Source organism: Mustela nigripes, chromosome 9 (genome assembly GCF_022355385.1).
Source record: "Mustela nigripes isolate SB6536 chromosome 9, MUSNIG.SB6536, whole genome shotgun sequence".
NCBI lineage: Eukaryota > Metazoa > Chordata > Mammalia > Carnivora > Mustelidae > Mustela > Mustela nigripes.
Genome location: NC_081565.1, coordinates 50,953,026 through 50,970,931, shown reverse-complemented (window position 1 = coordinate 50,970,931; position 17,906 = coordinate 50,953,026). Strand labels below are relative to the sequence as shown.

The 17,906-nt window shown below is 33.4% G+C and overlaps 1 protein-coding gene across 5 annotated transcripts in view; it reads left to right on the top strand.

Annotated features, from left to right (window-relative positions):
- The window catches only part of CNTLN (centlein), a 297,883-nt gene that overhangs the window by 148,208 nt on the left and 131,769 nt on the right, over positions 1–17,906 (top strand). For all 5 annotated transcript variants that reach the window (XM_059411596.1, XM_059411594.1, XM_059411595.1 and 2 more), the window contains 4 exons: positions 4,923–5,099; positions 7,225–7,350; positions 15,441–15,562; positions 16,923–17,042. In XM_059411596.1, the coding sequence (XP_059267579.1) occupies positions 4,923–5,099; positions 7,225–7,350; positions 15,441–15,562; positions 16,923–17,042 (545 nt within the window). The remainder of the gene's footprint in view (positions 1–4,922; positions 5,100–7,224; positions 7,351–15,440; positions 15,563–16,922; positions 17,043–17,906) is intronic.

The following is a 17,906-nucleotide window of genomic DNA, read 5'->3' as shown; positions in this document are numbered from 1 at the left end:
AAACTTAACCAATAAGGAAAAATATTTAATTTGCAGTTCTTTTTTTTTTTTTAAAGACCCTATTTATTTATTTGACAGACAGAGATCACAAGTAGGCAGAGAGGCAGGCAGAGAGAGAGGAAGGGAAGCAGGCTCCCCACTGAGCAGAGAGCCAGATGCGGGGCTCGATCCCAGGACCCTGGGATCATGACCCCAAGCCGAAGGCAGAGGCCCTAACCCACTGAGCCACCCAGGTGCCCCTTAATTTGCAGTTCTTTGTGATCATATAACTTTGAAAAAACTTTACTATTTATTAGGCATTATTTACTCAGCCTCTCATGTATAATGCTATACGATGTTGCTTGAAGTTAATACAACATGACTAGATTATTTCATCTATGTAGTCCTTAATAGTAATTTGTACAACACTTCTCGACATCTTCTACAGGGCTTTTTGATCAAAGTTAACCCTGTGGATCAGTGGGAAAAAGAAGTTTTATATTAATAATGGTGAAGAGATAGTTTCAACTGGAGGCATTTGGACACATACTCTGTTGATCACTTCTCATCAAGATTAACTATGATCGGGGCGCCTGGGTGGCTCAGTGGATTAATAAGCCTCTGCCTTCAGTTCAGGTCATAGTCTCAGGGTCCTGCTCAGTGGGGAGCCTGCTTCCCTCCTCTCTCTCTGCCTGCCTCTCTGCCTACGTGTGATCTCTCTCTCTGTCAAATAAATAAATAAAATCTTTTTTTTTTTTTAATTAACTAAGGTCTAGTACCATACCATTCATTATCTTTTAGGACTGTAAGCTATAAAGGTGAATAAAGATTTTGGATATTAGGAGAAAACAATATTGATATAATACTAATAATAATTCTTAGTAAGAAAATTAAACTTTTCAAAGATTCTAGGATCTTTTTTTTTTTTAATTTTTTATAAACATGTATTTTTATCCCCAGGGGTACAGGTCTGTGAATCACCAGGTTTACACACTTCACAGCTCTCACCAAAGCACATACCCTCCCCAATGTCCATAATCCCACCCCCTTTCCCCAAACCCCCTCCCCCCAGCAACCCTCAGTTTGTTTTGTGAGATTAAGAGTCACTTATGGTTTGTCTCCCTCCCAATCCCATCTTGTTTCATTGATTCTTCTCCTACCCACTTAAGCCCCCATGATCTTAAGGGCAATAGATAAAGTGAACTTCCCCAGACAGGGGTACCAGTTGTCTTGATTTTGCTACGCCTTCAAAGTAGTACCTGAAAGGATAATGACAATTAAAGTTATACATATTTCTCATGTATGTTATACCAGTTTACAAAGCACATTGAGTTCAGTATGGATGGGGGACAGTGGAGTGACCTGACAAACTCTACTTTGTCTAGGTGATCTAGGTCAATGTCAAGATTTAAACCATGTACACGTAATATGGTATAATGAAAATGGCTCTTCTGTGATTTTCCTCCCCCAAACTCATAACCCCAGTGTAATCATTAGAAAAATTCAAACAAATTCCAATAGAGAAGCATCCTGCAGTACACCTGAATATCATCTACTCATCACAACTATTAGTTGTTAGTCTGAGAAACTGTCACAGCCAAGAGTTGCTGACATGATAAGTAAATGTAATGTGGTATTGTGGATGGGATCTGGAGCAGAAAAAGGACATTACATAAAAACTATGAAATTTGAATACATTATGGACTTTAGTTAAAAATAATGTGTGAATATCATTTCATTAGTTATAACACATGTAGCATATTAATTGTAGGTGTTGATGATACGGGAACCTGCATAGGTAGGGGTGGGAGGTATAGGACTCTACATAGATTTTTCTGTAAGTATAAAACTCTTCTAAAAAATTAAGTCTACTAACTTTGAAAAGAGCTTAAAGGCAGAATTATAATTATCTTCCTTTCTAAAGTCTAGGTAATACAGTCCAAAGTTATTACTAGCACATGACAAGGGATGAGATTATGGAAAGACTTTTATTTATCTTTCTCCTATATAATGTGAAAATTTTATGCTCAGCTTTTATTCCTTTTATTTGAAGAAAAAATTAACATTTTGAAAAACATTTAGTGACGTGTTCATTGTAAAATTTAAGAAGGTTCAAATAGATAGGAAGAAAATTATTAACATATAATTTTTCCACTCAGAAATGACACTAAAACATTTTAGGGCTTCTTTTCCCCCCCACCCCCCCCATGCATGTTTGGCAAAATTTGTTTCTACACAGTATATTCTTTGGTAACCTGCTTTTCTCATGTAAGAGTTTATCATGGATATCTATCTGTATCAACCCTTGGCATGACTGGCATGCTAAGCCAAAGGCTTGATACATTTTTATGTGCTTTGATGCATATTTCAGAATTTCCCTAGAAAATTTTTAACAGTTTATTCTCCCATTTGAAATCTCATTTTACCTATGCTTTTAAAAATGGTTATATTACGAGAAGTATGAAATACTTCTTGTGCCTATATCTCCTGCAAAAGTGATAAAAGGCAAGAAAAGGAGAAGATCAGATTTTTAAAACACTGGGAGGATGTATAAGTATTTTTGTAGATGTAAATAATCTATATACATGTGTACATGCCTACTAAGTGTCTCTGTTGAATGAATTCCAAAACTGTGATTTTTAAAATAAACACAACCCATTTTATTTAATTATATTATCATCTCCGCTCCTGTGTGAATTTGAGTTAGTCAATGCTTTCATAGCATTTTATTTTTGAAGTTCTGTTATTGTTTGTTGAAGAATTTTAAAGGACTGCTGCCTAAGTATAAAATCCCTACTATGATGATGACAGTATCCACAGTTGGAACATTTTTTTTTTTTTAAAGATTTTATTTATTTATTTGACAGAGAGATCACAAGCAGGCAGAAAGAGAGGAGGAAGAAGGCTCCCTGCTGAGCAGAGAGCCCGATGCGGGCCTCCATCTCAGGACCCTGAGATCATGACCTCAGCCGAAGGCAGCGGCTTAACCCACTGAGCCACCCAGGCGCCCCAGTTGGAACATTTTTAATGTCCTCACAACTATTTGAATTATTTATCATTACAACTTCTTGATTGAATATTCCTATTTTTACATTCATATCTACGACATTATAATCCAGTGATAACTTAGAAAACTCATTTATTTAAACTCATTTCAAGAATATGGGATTGCTGGGGCGCCTGGGTGGCTCGGTGGGTTAAGCCGCTGCCTTCGGCTCAGGTCATGATCCCGGGATCCTGGGATCAAGTCCCGCATCGGGCTCTCTGCTCGGCGGGGAGCCTGCTTCCCTTCCTCTCTCTCTCTGCCTGCCTCTCTGTCTACTTGTGATCTCTCTCTGTCAAATAAATAAATAAAAATCTTAAAAAAAAAAAAAGAATATGGGATTGCTTATTGGATATACCAATAAAACTGAAGTTATGTTATTTCTATTTTATTCTAAATTTCTGTTTGACCTTGAAAAACTTATTTAAAATTTCTTTGATAAATGGTGGGATACTAATATATTCTTAATAATTTTATTTAAAGAAAAGTGGATAAGAGCAGCTGGCTTTTGAAAACTGTTTAGATTGGAAGCCCAGTCAAAGGAAATAGTTATAAACATCGTAAATTTGCTTACATGATAGGAAAAAAATGAAATAAGTAATGGTCATATGGTGATTAAAAGTGGGAGGAAAGAATAGGGCAAAATCGTTTAGAGTTAGGAATAAAGGTGCTCAAAGTATTTTGATTAGATATTTAAAGAAAGGTAATGGAGTAAGTATTTAATATATGGGAAATGTAGTAAGAGTACAATATAAACACTGAGGAAAATATTTAGCAATGTAATAGAATGAAGGTTGGGAAACAAATCAAGTGATATAAATAGATGAAAGTTCAGTAATATAAATAAATCAAAGATGACCTCTCTCATAATAATTAGAAGTTAGAATTAGGACGGTTTTGCCTATTCCCTAAAAAAAAGAAAAACGAGTTCAAAGCAGAAAAGGATAATATTTTCCACTGTTGGTTCAGAAAAGTTAAACATATATATTCCTTCTGATATCCCTTAGGAATATCATTTAGGAAGGATAGGGTTTTCTACCTTTTAAAAGAAACTATTTTCAGGGCTACTGCTTTTGTATCATAATTTTGAGGATTTGACTCTCTTTGCTGGAAATCTAACAAAACCTTTGTTTTCACTATGATTTAGGGTTTTTGTTTTTCATATGTGGAGTGGTTAATTTGAATACAATATATGCATAGATTTTAATGGCCTCAAATATATTCAGTAAAGATGGTAGTAGAATTTCACAGAATGCTGGTTTTTACCAGCATTTCTTAACTAATATTTCCTTAAGGTATCCTACATGCTTAATTTTTCTGTGATTTTTTTTGTCACTATAATGTGGTGCTTTCCATTAGCAGATTATCTGACATGTAATTTCAAAAGCGAATACAGTGGACTGTATTGACTCTAAAAGTAGCAGAGTTTTGTGAGTTGTCATTATTAAATTATGACATTGAAAGATAATTAGACTTTAAGTGCTATTGGTTTCCTTTTCCCAGGTTATATTCAGTGGTATTATATGACTCTTTGTGATCAAATGGTGGATTGGGTATTTCATGAGGATATGTATGTGTACAATCATATTTTTGAAGTAATTAAAGATGAGTGTTATTTTATCGTGCAACCATACTATAATGTTTTTCTTCTGTAATTCTATATGTCAATATTATTTTTGAAAATATTTATACAAACTCTTGATTATTTTATTGAAAAATGCCATCGAGTTAGGGTGATAGTTTAGCTAATGCTAGTTTACAGTTTATTATTGAAATGAAATTTTCCTTCTCTGAATACTTATTATTTATATAATGTAATAATATTATATGTAAGTATTTGCACATAAGAAATAATATACAAAGATGCAAATATATTTGCATGTATACTTTTTGAAAATAGGTATCTCAACGGCCGTCTTTATCAAGCTTAGAAACTTTAATGGTCTCACAGAAGTCTGAAATTGAGTATTTACAGGAGAAACTAAAAATAGCAAATGAAAAACTGTCAGAGAGTAAATCTACCAACAAGGGTTCCTCAGAGAAGAGCATCTGGACAAGTACTGAAAGAAAACACAAGGTAGGGGCGTTTTGTCATTTTGTGTATTTGTCAGGGTAACGCTGGCAAGGCAAGCAATGAACTTTAAAAACAAACAGCATTTACTGCTCTCGTTTAAAAGCCTTAAAAAAAAAAACATTATGTGCCAAATGCTTGAAAAAACAGTTGTGTGGGGCACCTGGGTGGCTCAGTCAGTTAAGTGTCTGCTTTCAGCTCAGGTCATGATCCCAGGGTTCTGGGATCAAGCCTTGTGTCTGGCTCTCTCAGCAGGGGGTCTGCGGCTCCTTCCCCTGCTCTTGCATTCTCTCCTGCTCTCTGTCTCTCTCCCTCTCAAATGAATAAATAAAATCTTCTAAAGAATTTTTTGTAAGTAGAGCATTTGCTCTTTTTAAAGACTAAATAATGTATCCCCAATTTAATTAAATAGATTAGTAGTAGTGTAGCTGTTTTGCAGTAAGTTAACATTCTTATGTTAAAAGATTTTGCTAAACTGGGTATTATATAAGACTGATGAATCACTGAACTCTCCCTCTGAAACTAAGAATTCACCATATGTTAATCAACGGAATTTAAATAAATTGGAAAAATTTTAGAAAGTTTGGCTAAATATCTACTGTATATCTAATCCATAGATAAATTAATCTAAGTAAAAAATCATTTTAAAGTAATATTAGTTGTTAAAAGAAAAATATATTTTAACATTTCTGCTTCATTCAGATATGATATTTAAAATATTACCCATGTGGATGTAAACTATAAAGTGGAATTTAACATTAATTTATGCAATTATATAATTTCAGATTTAAAGGTATAGCAATAGAGAAAAATAAGCAAATTTTCCACAGCATATCTCTCATTTAATAATGTCTAGCTTTTCCTTTTTGTAATATTTGTATAACAGTATATGTACTATACTATGTATTCCTGTTATGCTGCAAAAGATTCTATGAACAGGAACTACAATAAACATTTTATAATACCATATTGTAAATATTATGTAATGTAAATAAGTTATCTGTAGATAAATAGAAAAGTGAGGAACTTAGGACATATTTTTCTCACACTTGTTACTTCAGCAGTAGAAAATAATGATTTATATGTAGAAAATTATTTTTTAAGATAATTGTTTTTAGTTCTTTCCATTTTTTCCTGTGAGTAGAACTTTCTTAATAAAGGAAGTATTTAAAAATAGACCCATGTTTCTATTATAGACTTATTTACTCCTTCTAATAGTATTAGTAATTTTCAGAAGAATGAGCCTTGTATGTGTCTATACGTATTTATTTATTTAAACATGACCGCATTATACATTTCTTGCCATTTTGGAGTAGTTTCAGAGTATTGAGTTTTATTTAAATGAAAGAAAACATTCCTAAAATTGAGATACATTATAGGGCCTAATTTAGTGGCTTGTTACGATGTGGAAGTTAAAAAATGTAGCGCTTTGATGTTTGGTTGCTTTTAGCAAAAGTCAGGAAAACGAGAGGGATATTTGGAATGAAATTTTCTCTTTTTCATAAGGACATGCAGTAAGTATGAACAATATGTTGCCCAGCTTAATAGTTGCTTTCACATATTCCTTCTCCAGATTGGTGTATGAAGCTGTACATAATATAAACACACATTCTTGTCTCTAGTTAGCCACATTATAGTTAATGACCATATGGTCATTATGGTATAAGATCTACTGTCTGTTGTATTTATATTCCTCAAGCATATTGTTCCTTCAACTTCACAGTGTGTTAAACTATTTCAAAGGGAAAAAAATCCTTTCCCTCTTGTTTCTGGTTGTCCTATCAAGTGTAACCTTGGACCCTTATAGAGCAATTAGACCAGCCTCTATCCCCTCCTTTGTAATGAGGTTTCTTGCATTTCTGAGTCTATAACCCTTTAGTCTTCCCTAATGGGACATCATTATTCTGAAAGAAACAATGTAAATGTAAATGAATATTCTCATTAACGAGTCACAGAGAAACCTTTAGCGGTAGCACTGTGGTAATTCCGCTTGTTATTTCTCTGGTATTCCATGCAGGATTTTTTTTATAATTCATTATTAGTATTCAAAATTACTTGTTCTTTAATTTTGCATGTCTTTCATAATCCAGTGTTCCAACTAGTTCAACCATGTCCTTGTTTTATTCTCGAGGAACCACCTGTGAGACGTTCAAGGTCTTTGTCCCCAAAGAGCTCTTTCACAGACTCTGAGGAGCTGAGGAATCTGAGGAAAGCGGAAAGAAAGATTGAAAACTTAGAGAAGACACTACAGCTAAAGGTGAACATTAAATCATTTCTTTAGTAATAACCTTGCAAATATAAAGATATACCAAAGTAAACATTCACTTCACAAATCACTGCTTAGCATTTGTCTTTCCTGAATTTAATTACATGCATAAAAATGTATCATTGGTTGGTCTTGTTTTTCAGATTTCTGAGGATCATAAAGTAACAAAAAATTTGCTGCTTGAACGTAAATATTTATTCACTACTTTAAAATTGTTTGGGAATACTTTGGCTTAATATTGGGAATATATTTCTTACAGTTTTTCAGAGACCAAAAAATAGAACTATAGCAAGTAGAGAATTTCTGATAGTTCTTTATGCATGATAAACATACAAAAAGAGAAAAGTGAGTTAAAAGCTATACTCACCTAGCTCAAGTCACTTAACAACTGTCCTTTAAACAGAAATTACATAGTCAAAATGGCAAGTACATTTTTTTTTCCATTTGACTATTTGAGGGCTTTTATTTTTTCTGCATTTAATATGCCAAACTTAGCATTCTTTATTCACAACTACCCAAAGGCCTGTGGCATATGAGATTTAACATTTAATTGAATCTCAAATAGTTTTAAGACCTTTTATGACAAGACCAATGTTTTACACATGTTTAGAATCCAACAAAGCCCAGATTGTCTCTCATACAGATCACTCTTAGGGAGAAAAAGGTTTGACTTAGATTTTGTGTGCTATAGAACAAGATATGGTTTAGAGGTATAGTTAACCTAAGCTACAATTAATATTTTTTCTGCCTTTTCACTAAATGTTAAATTAATTTATATTGTGCAGAGTTAGACTGTTCTAAAAGAAAGGAAAATTATCTCTGTTATTTGACAGTGACAGAGATTCTCATCTATCATCTACCAAAAATAAAATGATCAGATGACATCAGCTTGCTAACATTTAGCCTCCTTGAAATGTATACACCTACAGTCACTCCTTTTTTAGTTAGTTTTTTATTTTTTTAAAGTGATCTCTCCACCATCATGGGGCTCAAACTCATGGGCCCAAACTCATGACCCCGAGATCAAGAGTCACATGCTCTTCTGACTGAACCAGCCAGACACCCCACATATGGAGTTCTTTGCCCATTCATTGGATTGCTCAGTAACAACTTACTAAGCAATGCAGTTAGCCAAACAAGTCACTTGAACAACAAGAGACAAGATAACTGTCTATTATTCAAGACCCTAGTTAACAAGATACTGCATGAGCAGTTGGAATCTAGTATCTTAGTATCAACATGGGAGTACAAACAGGATATTAAGAGCATGTTTAGGAAGCCAGTTTATCATCTTCCTCGTTTGGCATAATTCTTGAAATTCACATCCTGCATTAATCTGGTTTCTTCAGAGAAACAGAACCAGTAGGCTATAACCCTTTAGTCTTCCCTAATGAGGCATTGTTTTTCTGAAAAATATCTATATCTATGTCTGTATATCTATCTATCTATCTATCCAGAGAGGGAAAGAAAGAGATAAAGAGATTGATTGATTTCCTGTAAAGAATTGGGTCATGCAATTATAGGGTCCAAGAAGTCCAACATCTCCAGTTGTGAAACTGAAGATCAGGAGAGCTAGTGGTATAGTCTCCGTCTGGGTCTAAAGGCCTGAAAACCAGGAAGCTGATGGTATAAGTTCCAGACCCAATATCAGTGTGAGTCCAAACGGACAAGACCAATGTCTTTCTTATGCAGCCTTTTATTGTATTCAGGACCTCAGTGAGTTGGATGAAGCCTATCACATTGGTAAGGGCAATATGCTTTACTCAGTCTGCTATTGGAGATATTCATTTTCTATAGAAACACGCTCACAGATACACCCAGGAATAATGATCAGTCAAGTTACACATAAAATTAACTATCACATATCACCATTCAATAGTAACAGATCTCCACTTATTTGCCTCCAAAAGTCTACATTAATTGATCATTCCTTTCTTCCAATTGCTCTTTTTGATGAAGACTCAAACTTATTTACAGAGTAAAATTCTTTCTTCATACAATTTCTTTTTCTGTATTCCTTTTTTTCTGTATTCCTTTTTCTGTATTCCTTGTTCAAGCCAGTTGATGATAATATGAATTTCAAATGTATGTTTTCTTAAAGGGGGAAAATGTGAGCAAGTTTTTTTCATTGTATCTTGTCATTTAGTAGAAAAGGATTTCTTGTTTTAAAGGAGCAAAATAGTTGAGTAAAAAAAAGCACTATCATCAAGAGCCCTTATCCAATGAAGTGGGTAAATGAAACCTGTAAAGTGAAAGCAATTCCAAGAGAGAGGTTGGGTCCAGGATATTTTTAAATTTATGGCCTCACTTTAGTAAGTATACCTGTCATATTTAGTGAAGACAGAAAACTTCTTCCTATATTTCCCTTAATTAGGGTATAATATTAATATTATTACTATTACTCAGGTGCATGAGAATATAAGATAAGAAAGGAATTAATGATATATCTGTATTAGTTTCCTAGGACTGCCATGATAAACTGGATGGTTTAGAAGAATAGAAATTGATTATTCAAAGTTCTGGAGCCTAGAAAGTTCCAAACTCAGTATGTCAACAGGATTAGTTTCTTATGAAACCTGTGAGGGAGAATCTGTTCTATTTCTCTTGTAGTTTCCGATAGTTTCAGGTGTTGTTTGGCTTATAGATGGCATTCTTCCTGTGTCTTCATCTTTCCTCTGTGTGTATGTGTGTGTCTCTATGTCTAAATTTCTCCTTTCTAAAAAGACACTAGTCGGGCGCCTGAACCTGTGCTACAGAAGCCATTAAAAAAATCATGTATTGGGGTGCTTCAGTGGCTCAGTCGATTAACTTTGGCTCAGGTCATGAGCTCAGGGTCCTGGGATCCAGGCCCACGTGATGCTCTCTGCTCAGGGAGGAGCCTGCTTCTCCCTCACCCTCTGCCTCTTTCTGTTTCCCTCTCTCAAATAAATAAATAAAATCTTTTTAAAAACATATAAAAATAAAAAGACACCAATCAAATGGATTACAATAATGACTTCATTTTAGCTTCATTTCTTCTATAAAAACCTTATCACCAAATACAGTCACATTCTGGGGTATTGTGGCTTAGAATTCCAATATACCTTTTTGGAGGGGATTCATTTCAACCCCTAGCAGTGTTTTATGGTTTTTAATATGCATTTGTTAATCATGGTGCTCCTTTTGTTGACCATTACTATTAATACAGAATTAATCCTGAATTTTTGTACTGGCCTTTCCCATATTGGCATTGTATTGAACATTGCTCTGCCAGAAGCTAATGGGAAAATGGCAGAGAAAAATGTTCTGTGCTCAATTATCATAGGCAGGGGATTGAAATCTTTCGTTTTTTTTGTGAGCTGTTGATAAACCAATGTGTATTGTGAATCTATAGCAAGATATATATACCTTATTTCCCAGATTTACTTGATTATGTTATAACCATTGATGTTTCCCAAAGACTTCTGTTCCATGGAAGTTACTGTTGAAAACACTAAAGTAAACACATGCTCTGTGGCACAGTAAATGGTTGGGTCCCAAGCTGATCACCAAGGGGAACTGAAGAGGGAGAGTGACAAATAGGCTTCACCAGTTAACCTCCACGATGGAACATATGTGGGCACACTTTGATATATTTAAGTAATGGTCTTTATTATATCAGCAGTAAGTAATACATATTATTCTAATACTAGTAATGAATTTTGTAAAAATATGAATACATTATCTTGCTTAGCTTATATTTTGGATAGTTGAACATGTTTTCAAGGTGGATGGCCAAAAAAGCCAATAATAATAGAAGAGATGAAAACTGTTATTCTAAAAATCCCACCCATTTCAAATCCTAGCTTCATAAATGTAGTGGACTAACAATTTATAAAGTATAATTTGGAAATTAATGCATCAGAGCTTTACAAAATCCTTTACTATACTTGGGATCACTAATGCTGTGAATCTCTGCTTTATGAATTTTAATACATTTGACAACTTAGTTCTAGTAGCACTTTTCTATACTGTTTAGTAACGTCAATATGCCCTTTGATTACAGTTTAAAATGCCTTTTTTTTTTCAATGTCTAACATGCATTCTTCATACATACAACTTTATATACTCTGCTGAATTAAACATCCATGGGATCCTTGGTATTTTATAAAAGTTTTTTTTAAACTCTCTGAAAACTTTGCTGCCATTCTGTAAAGATTGAGCCACTGTTTTCTTAACAGGACTCATGCTCTTAGTTTGCCTATGCCTGTCAAGGAGCCTTTGACCAAACTGTAGTAGATTTGATCAAGAATCATTTTTGTTCTGATGAACTCACAAATGTACTTGCAAGTATCATTGAGGCAAGTCAGGTGATACAGCCTTTCTATTTTCTCTTTTTAAGTGTTTCAGTCATTTAGATTTGTTTGTATACAGAAATTAGAATCTCTAGTTTAATTAGCTTAATTGCAAAATATAGGAAAGGTAGTCAGTAAATATTTTATTGAATGATTTAAAAAACAGAACTAATTCAGTGACTGTCCTTGAGATTTTTTTGTGTGTCTCTTCTTGAGCAAACATAGTTATTAGTAATAATAAATGTATCTTTCACTCTTTACTTATTTGATTTTGTTGTAAGATCTTTGGGTATAGTAGTATTTCCCAAATGAAGTACTACCATTTTGACTTAGGCTATTATATGGGACTTAAAGAATCATAATCCACACTTTGGTTAACTTGCATTTCTTAGAATATTTTAAAGATTTTTTGATTATTCTTTTAACACATTAAGCACTTCTTTTGAGATATCTAACTTTTGCCTGAAGACTTCTGCTAAATCTGTTCTTGCACTAGAATAAAGAAAAATGTTTTTCTTTGAACATATATTATCTATCTTATATTTACATTTCTATAAAATTTTGTCTATTTCTGGAGTAGGTCAAAGAACAATAGTCTCTAGGACTAATTTAACCCATGCATTACAATTTGATAAGAGCATTCAGAAAGGACAAATCTATGGATGAATGCATTTAAAAATAATAATTATTATAAATTATGCCTATCAAATTGATTTGTCAAATAATCTCTGGCTTACTTTCATTTTTGATAGCTTAGATCTTAGTAATTTATAACAAATATGTAAACACTCTAGCATTAGGTGTAGTAAATTATGAAGCATGTAAAATTAAAGCAGAAAGCTCATCTATAAAACTACTTTCCTATAATCACTACCTAATGGAAGGACCACCTATTTCAATTACTATAGAAAAATTAAAACTATTTGCTAATATAAATATATTACACTAAAGTTTTAGGCAGCAGAGGTGCTTTGAGTGCTTTGATTAAGTACTATGTCTAGAACAGAGCCTGGTACAGTGTGAATGACATATAGGAACTCAGAAAATTTTTATTGAGTTTTAATCTTTGATTTAATAGCATAAGACAGTTGATTTCTATTTGAGAACTAAGGAAAACCTTGGGTATAAATTCAGTGATTAATGGTAGCTGAAGCAGTACTAAAAAATGCAAAAATAATGACAGTACTAATAATAATAATAAACTCAGTTTCTTCCATTGATTTAATAGAGGATTTTTGTGAAAGGCAACAGAAAATACCTGGATATCCCATTTTATTAATTTTTACTTTGGGCAGTCTTTTAGGTTCTGTTTACTCAGAGTTTCTTGGGAATCTTAACACAGACTTTTAATGATTCCAAAACACTGGATTTGTATGTAATAATTTTAAAGAAATTCATTGTAAACTAAGAGTTTATGGGGAAGGAATGTGATTCAATGACAGATAATTAGAGAAAGCTATTAGAATTTAACAAAGTACTTAACTATGTTTATTTGAAAATTGTGTTTTGATACAAATCTTTTCTAGTACTATACATTTCTTGTAATTAGATTATTAATAATTTGTAAAATAGCCTATTTAAAATCCTCATAAATCTCATTAGTTCTTAAGGAATCCAAATAAACAAAATGAACTTAGGTTTATTTATAAGAAGATAAGATTAATTTTCTTTTCTTTTCTTTTCTTTTTTTTTAAAGATTTTATTTATTTATTTATTTATTTGACAGAGAGATCATAAGTAGGCAGAGAGGCAGGGGGGGGGGGGTGGAAGCAGGCTCCCCGCTGAGCAGAGAGCCCAATGCGAGGCTCGATCCCAGGATCCTGAGATCATGACCTGAGCCGAAGGCAGCGGCTTAACCCACTGAGCCACCCAGGTGCCCCTAAGATTAATTTTCTATTTGGTTAATTTAAATTATTTCACATACTTAATATTAGAAGGCTTTTTGTTAAAAGAAGTGAAGTTATATTTGGATTTTTAACAACAGTAGGGAAAACTCAAGGTCAAGGTTAAATCACTCATTGGTCTTAGAAGAAGAGAAATATAAATAGCTTTTATTTTGAAGATGGAGAAACTGGTACATGCTGAATTTAAGTAGCTATGTCAAGATAAAATTTACTAACTTTGAGCAGAAAGACTTGAACTCTTATCAGCCCTTAACACTCTGCATGTAATAGGCTCTTAATATATGGTTCTTTAATTGAAATGAACAAAATTCAATTCAGTATCCTGAATTTTTAACCGTGGTATTAAACCATGCTACTCTTTAGCAAGTTTGCAATTCCTGTGATCTGTATATCTTCTACAACTCTTCAGGTAACATTTATTCTGATTGTCCCTTTCAAGTGATGCCATTTCCATGCTTTTTCATTAAGCACTTTCATTTCCAGATGGCATACAGATGGCTTGGTACACAGGAGTCAGATACTTACCAATAACTACTTAGATTTATTGAAGCTATCCTACTAGGCCTGTATCAAAATAGAATGACAAGATACTCATATTGTTGAGACAGGTAGATTGCAATAAAATAATACAAACTCTGTATTATCTTACAGTTGAGATGAGAGGTAGATGGTCCAGGAAAATGTAAATTTGGCTTCTTAATAATAAGGAGAGTTAATACCTGGGAAGAGGAAAAGGAAAGAAGCTAACTTTTGCTTTGTGCCTTGATAGGACAGGCATAGTGCCAAGGGCTTTACCTGTATATTCGCTCATTTAATTTAGTCATCATAATTTAAATCTCTATACTCTTTTCCACATTTTACAGAAAAAAAAATTGAACTAATTTAAATAGTGTTCTTAAGATTATGCAGCTAACAAGAAAGAGCTCCAAGAATAGAATTCAGGTTTTTCTAACTGCTATGAGCCTACTCTTATCATCTCACTGTAATATTACAGAGTACCTGCTTGTTGCCTTCACTAAATAAATATACAAATTCTTTCATACAGAAATATAAAAAGTTGAAAAAACAAATTTGAAGTTTACAATGGCTAAAAAGCCTCAAGAATTTACTTACTTTACTTTGAGAAACATCATGCATAAGTAGTAGAAATACATCCCCTAAGAACTGGAAATTTGGCCTTTATAAGTTCATTTTCTGGGTATACCTAAAAATGAAGACATATTTCATGTCCTCTACCTTGAATATTTAGAAGTTGTTGACTTTAGTCAACAACCTAGTAATATTTTTATGACCTCTTTAAGAATACAAAGCCCAGCACTCACATTTCAGTTCTGTATAGTACGACCCAGAAGGTTAAGCTCTGCTACTTCAGATGTAGGTCTAAACTGATTTATTCCTCCTGTTTAATCCTTATGCTTTATAAAACTAATCATGAATCCATGGGTGGAAGCACTGATCTTATCATTATTTGTGCTTTTATACTCATTACATGTACAATTATAATTAATAAAGTAGTCATGTGTTACATACAGACAAATCCTTTTGTGGAAAAAGAAAAAAAATTCTGTAAAATTGGCTTATGAATATTTGTACGTGTACTACTAATTGACAACAGGGAAAGGAATGAAACTAATTTTGAAATTACTAGCAGCTTAAAAAATGCAGTAAGTGGGTTGAATTTACCAAGCAAACATATTTTGTGACCTTAAGAGTCCTTCCCTTTCATCTGCTTAAATAAGTATTACAGATTAATTTATATTTACTGTTTTCTTTCAAATTTCATATTTAGATGAGTAACCTTTTATTTGAAGCGTTGTACCAATACTTTCTTTAAACTTGTGTACTTGCTTTTTGTGTTCTACAGAGCCAAGAAAATGATGAGCTAAGAGATGCCCATGAAAAACGCAAGGAAAGGCTACAGATGTTACAGACCAACTACAGAGCAGTAAAAGAGCAATTAAAACAGTGGGAAGAAGGCAGTGGCATGTGAGTTACATAGCTCATAAAGGCATTTCCCTAAATATTAAATGGAATGGAGTAGCATCATATAGGTGTTTTAATGGCTTTTGTTTGATTTTAAAGATATTATTTGGTATTCAAATCTTGAATGTGAATTTTTAAAGAGATAATATAATAAATGAAAACAGATAAATATGCTGGCAATAACTAGAGATTTTCCTGTCATTTGTGGAATTCATAATGTAGGTGATTATGAACTACTGTGTACATTTTCAGTATCAATAGAGTAGCTTAATAAAAGTAGATAACTTTATGTAAAAATAGTTTACATCCATATGATTGAAAAAATTAAATAACTAAAATAATGGTATTACAAAGTCTGTAACTTAAACAGTATTTAAGTTTTAATGGAAAGACCAGAGAAATAGGAAATTTACATACGTAGTTAACTCTCTGAAAACTACTTCAACCTAGTATGCAATTTGAAAATCTTTACTATCCATCAGTTTGTTCTGCAGCTTATCTGAATGAATTGGCGGTCTCAGTTCAATTGCTCTGAACAGGTGTTCAGATCTTGGTTAGTCGTAAGTGGCTCCCTTGTTAACAGTATCAACAGAGGGCAAAGGACTGAATGAGTACAGAAAATCTACTACCCTCTCATCTTTTGAGATGGATCCTTTAGGGCAATGTTGATGATACACATTGGTCTGTTCTACAGAGAAATACTGTTTCTAAATTGGCCAGTACAGCACTTTTACAAAACAGAAATGAAGAGTTTGTTTTATGTACAGAAAATGAAAACATAAAGCGCATTTGGTATGTTTTGTAGGTAATTGTCACATCTAATTTTTTTCCTTTGAAGGATGGGAAGTCGTTCATATCACTTGTCAGTAATAGTAGTGATAAAGTACTGATAAAGCAATTTGTCCTGCATTTAGCCTCTTCCCACTAACTTTTGTAGTCACCAGAAGTGTGAAAAACTATTTTCTGATATATTTACTGTCAATAGTGTGTTTTAAGATTGAGCACATGTACCACAGTCAGCCTGGTTGACAACAAGTTCTCGAAGAGTTGACTGCTTGTAATCCTTTTGGAGAAACTGACCATCCTGCAATATATGTTTCATTACTAGAATGAATCAGAGAAGTCGACTTAAGACCAGCATGTGTCTGCTAAAAGTTTGCTTTCCGCAGTAGCATTTTAGCCTTTTGGAAATTATGACATCGGATTGTAATTTTTTTTTTTGACATAGGACTTTAATTTCAACATACTTGGGTTTTAGAAAATTCATTCCATAAATAGTGAGCTTGAATTAGGGAATGTATAAATGAATTTTCATTATACTTTGAACATATTAAGGAGGAAAATAACTTCATTTTAAAAATAGGACTCATATCAGAAAAATGAAGAGAGCAGATCCCCAACAACTTCGACAAGAAGATTCTGATGCTGTGTGGAACGAACTGGCCTATTTCAAAAGGGAGAACCAGGAGCTAATGATTGAAAAGTGAGTTTCTTTTTTAACGATATGGACTTAGATAAACATTTAGGAGAAATTTTTTGCAGCTTAAAGGTCATGAGAGAAATACCTTATAAAATTTGAAAGTAAAAAATCTGGGGTTTGTTAATAAAAATAAAGAAAAAAGACATATCTTTTTAAAAATATATGTGTGTGTGTGTGTGTGTGTGTGTGTGTGTGTATAATACAATAACAAGTTGCACATTTGCTAGCTCTAGCCGAAACTGTATAATATGATCTAGGGATTGTGTTAATTAATGTGGCTCTCATCTGTTGGAGGTGTCGCTCTTCATTAGCCTGTATTTTAGACACTGCCGTGCTTCATTTTTGGAATGAGGTGGAGAGGGGATAACCTAGCCAGCCATCCTTGTTTGATCTCCTAGATACATACGCAATGCAGAATGCCTGAGCTCTCTTGGTTCCCTGCCCTGTCCTGCTAATCCCAGCTGAGCTCATTATGGTGTAGCCTTGCTGCTACTGTTGGAGCCAGAGCTGTCCAAGCTAATTACTGGTAGCAGCAGAACTGCCTGTTAAGGGTCTGGTATGGATCTGCTAACATGGTCCTTGGTAGTGACCTGCAAAAGACACGAGGGAATTGCTTTCTTTCTTGCTGTGCACTGCCTGTCCTTTGGGCTTAATGCTGATCCCTCCACCATAGGTCTTTTAGCTGCCCTAAGTAAAAAACCTGATGAAGGGTACTCATATTTTAGAAAACATACAGTTTTCTTACTTGATCTTATAATTCACAGACTATTATATTCAGCTTGGTAAAGAAAGAACAATTTTTTTTTTTTTTGCTTATAAAGGAGTTAGACCAACATAATTAGCCTCTTTTGCTACTTAACTATTTCT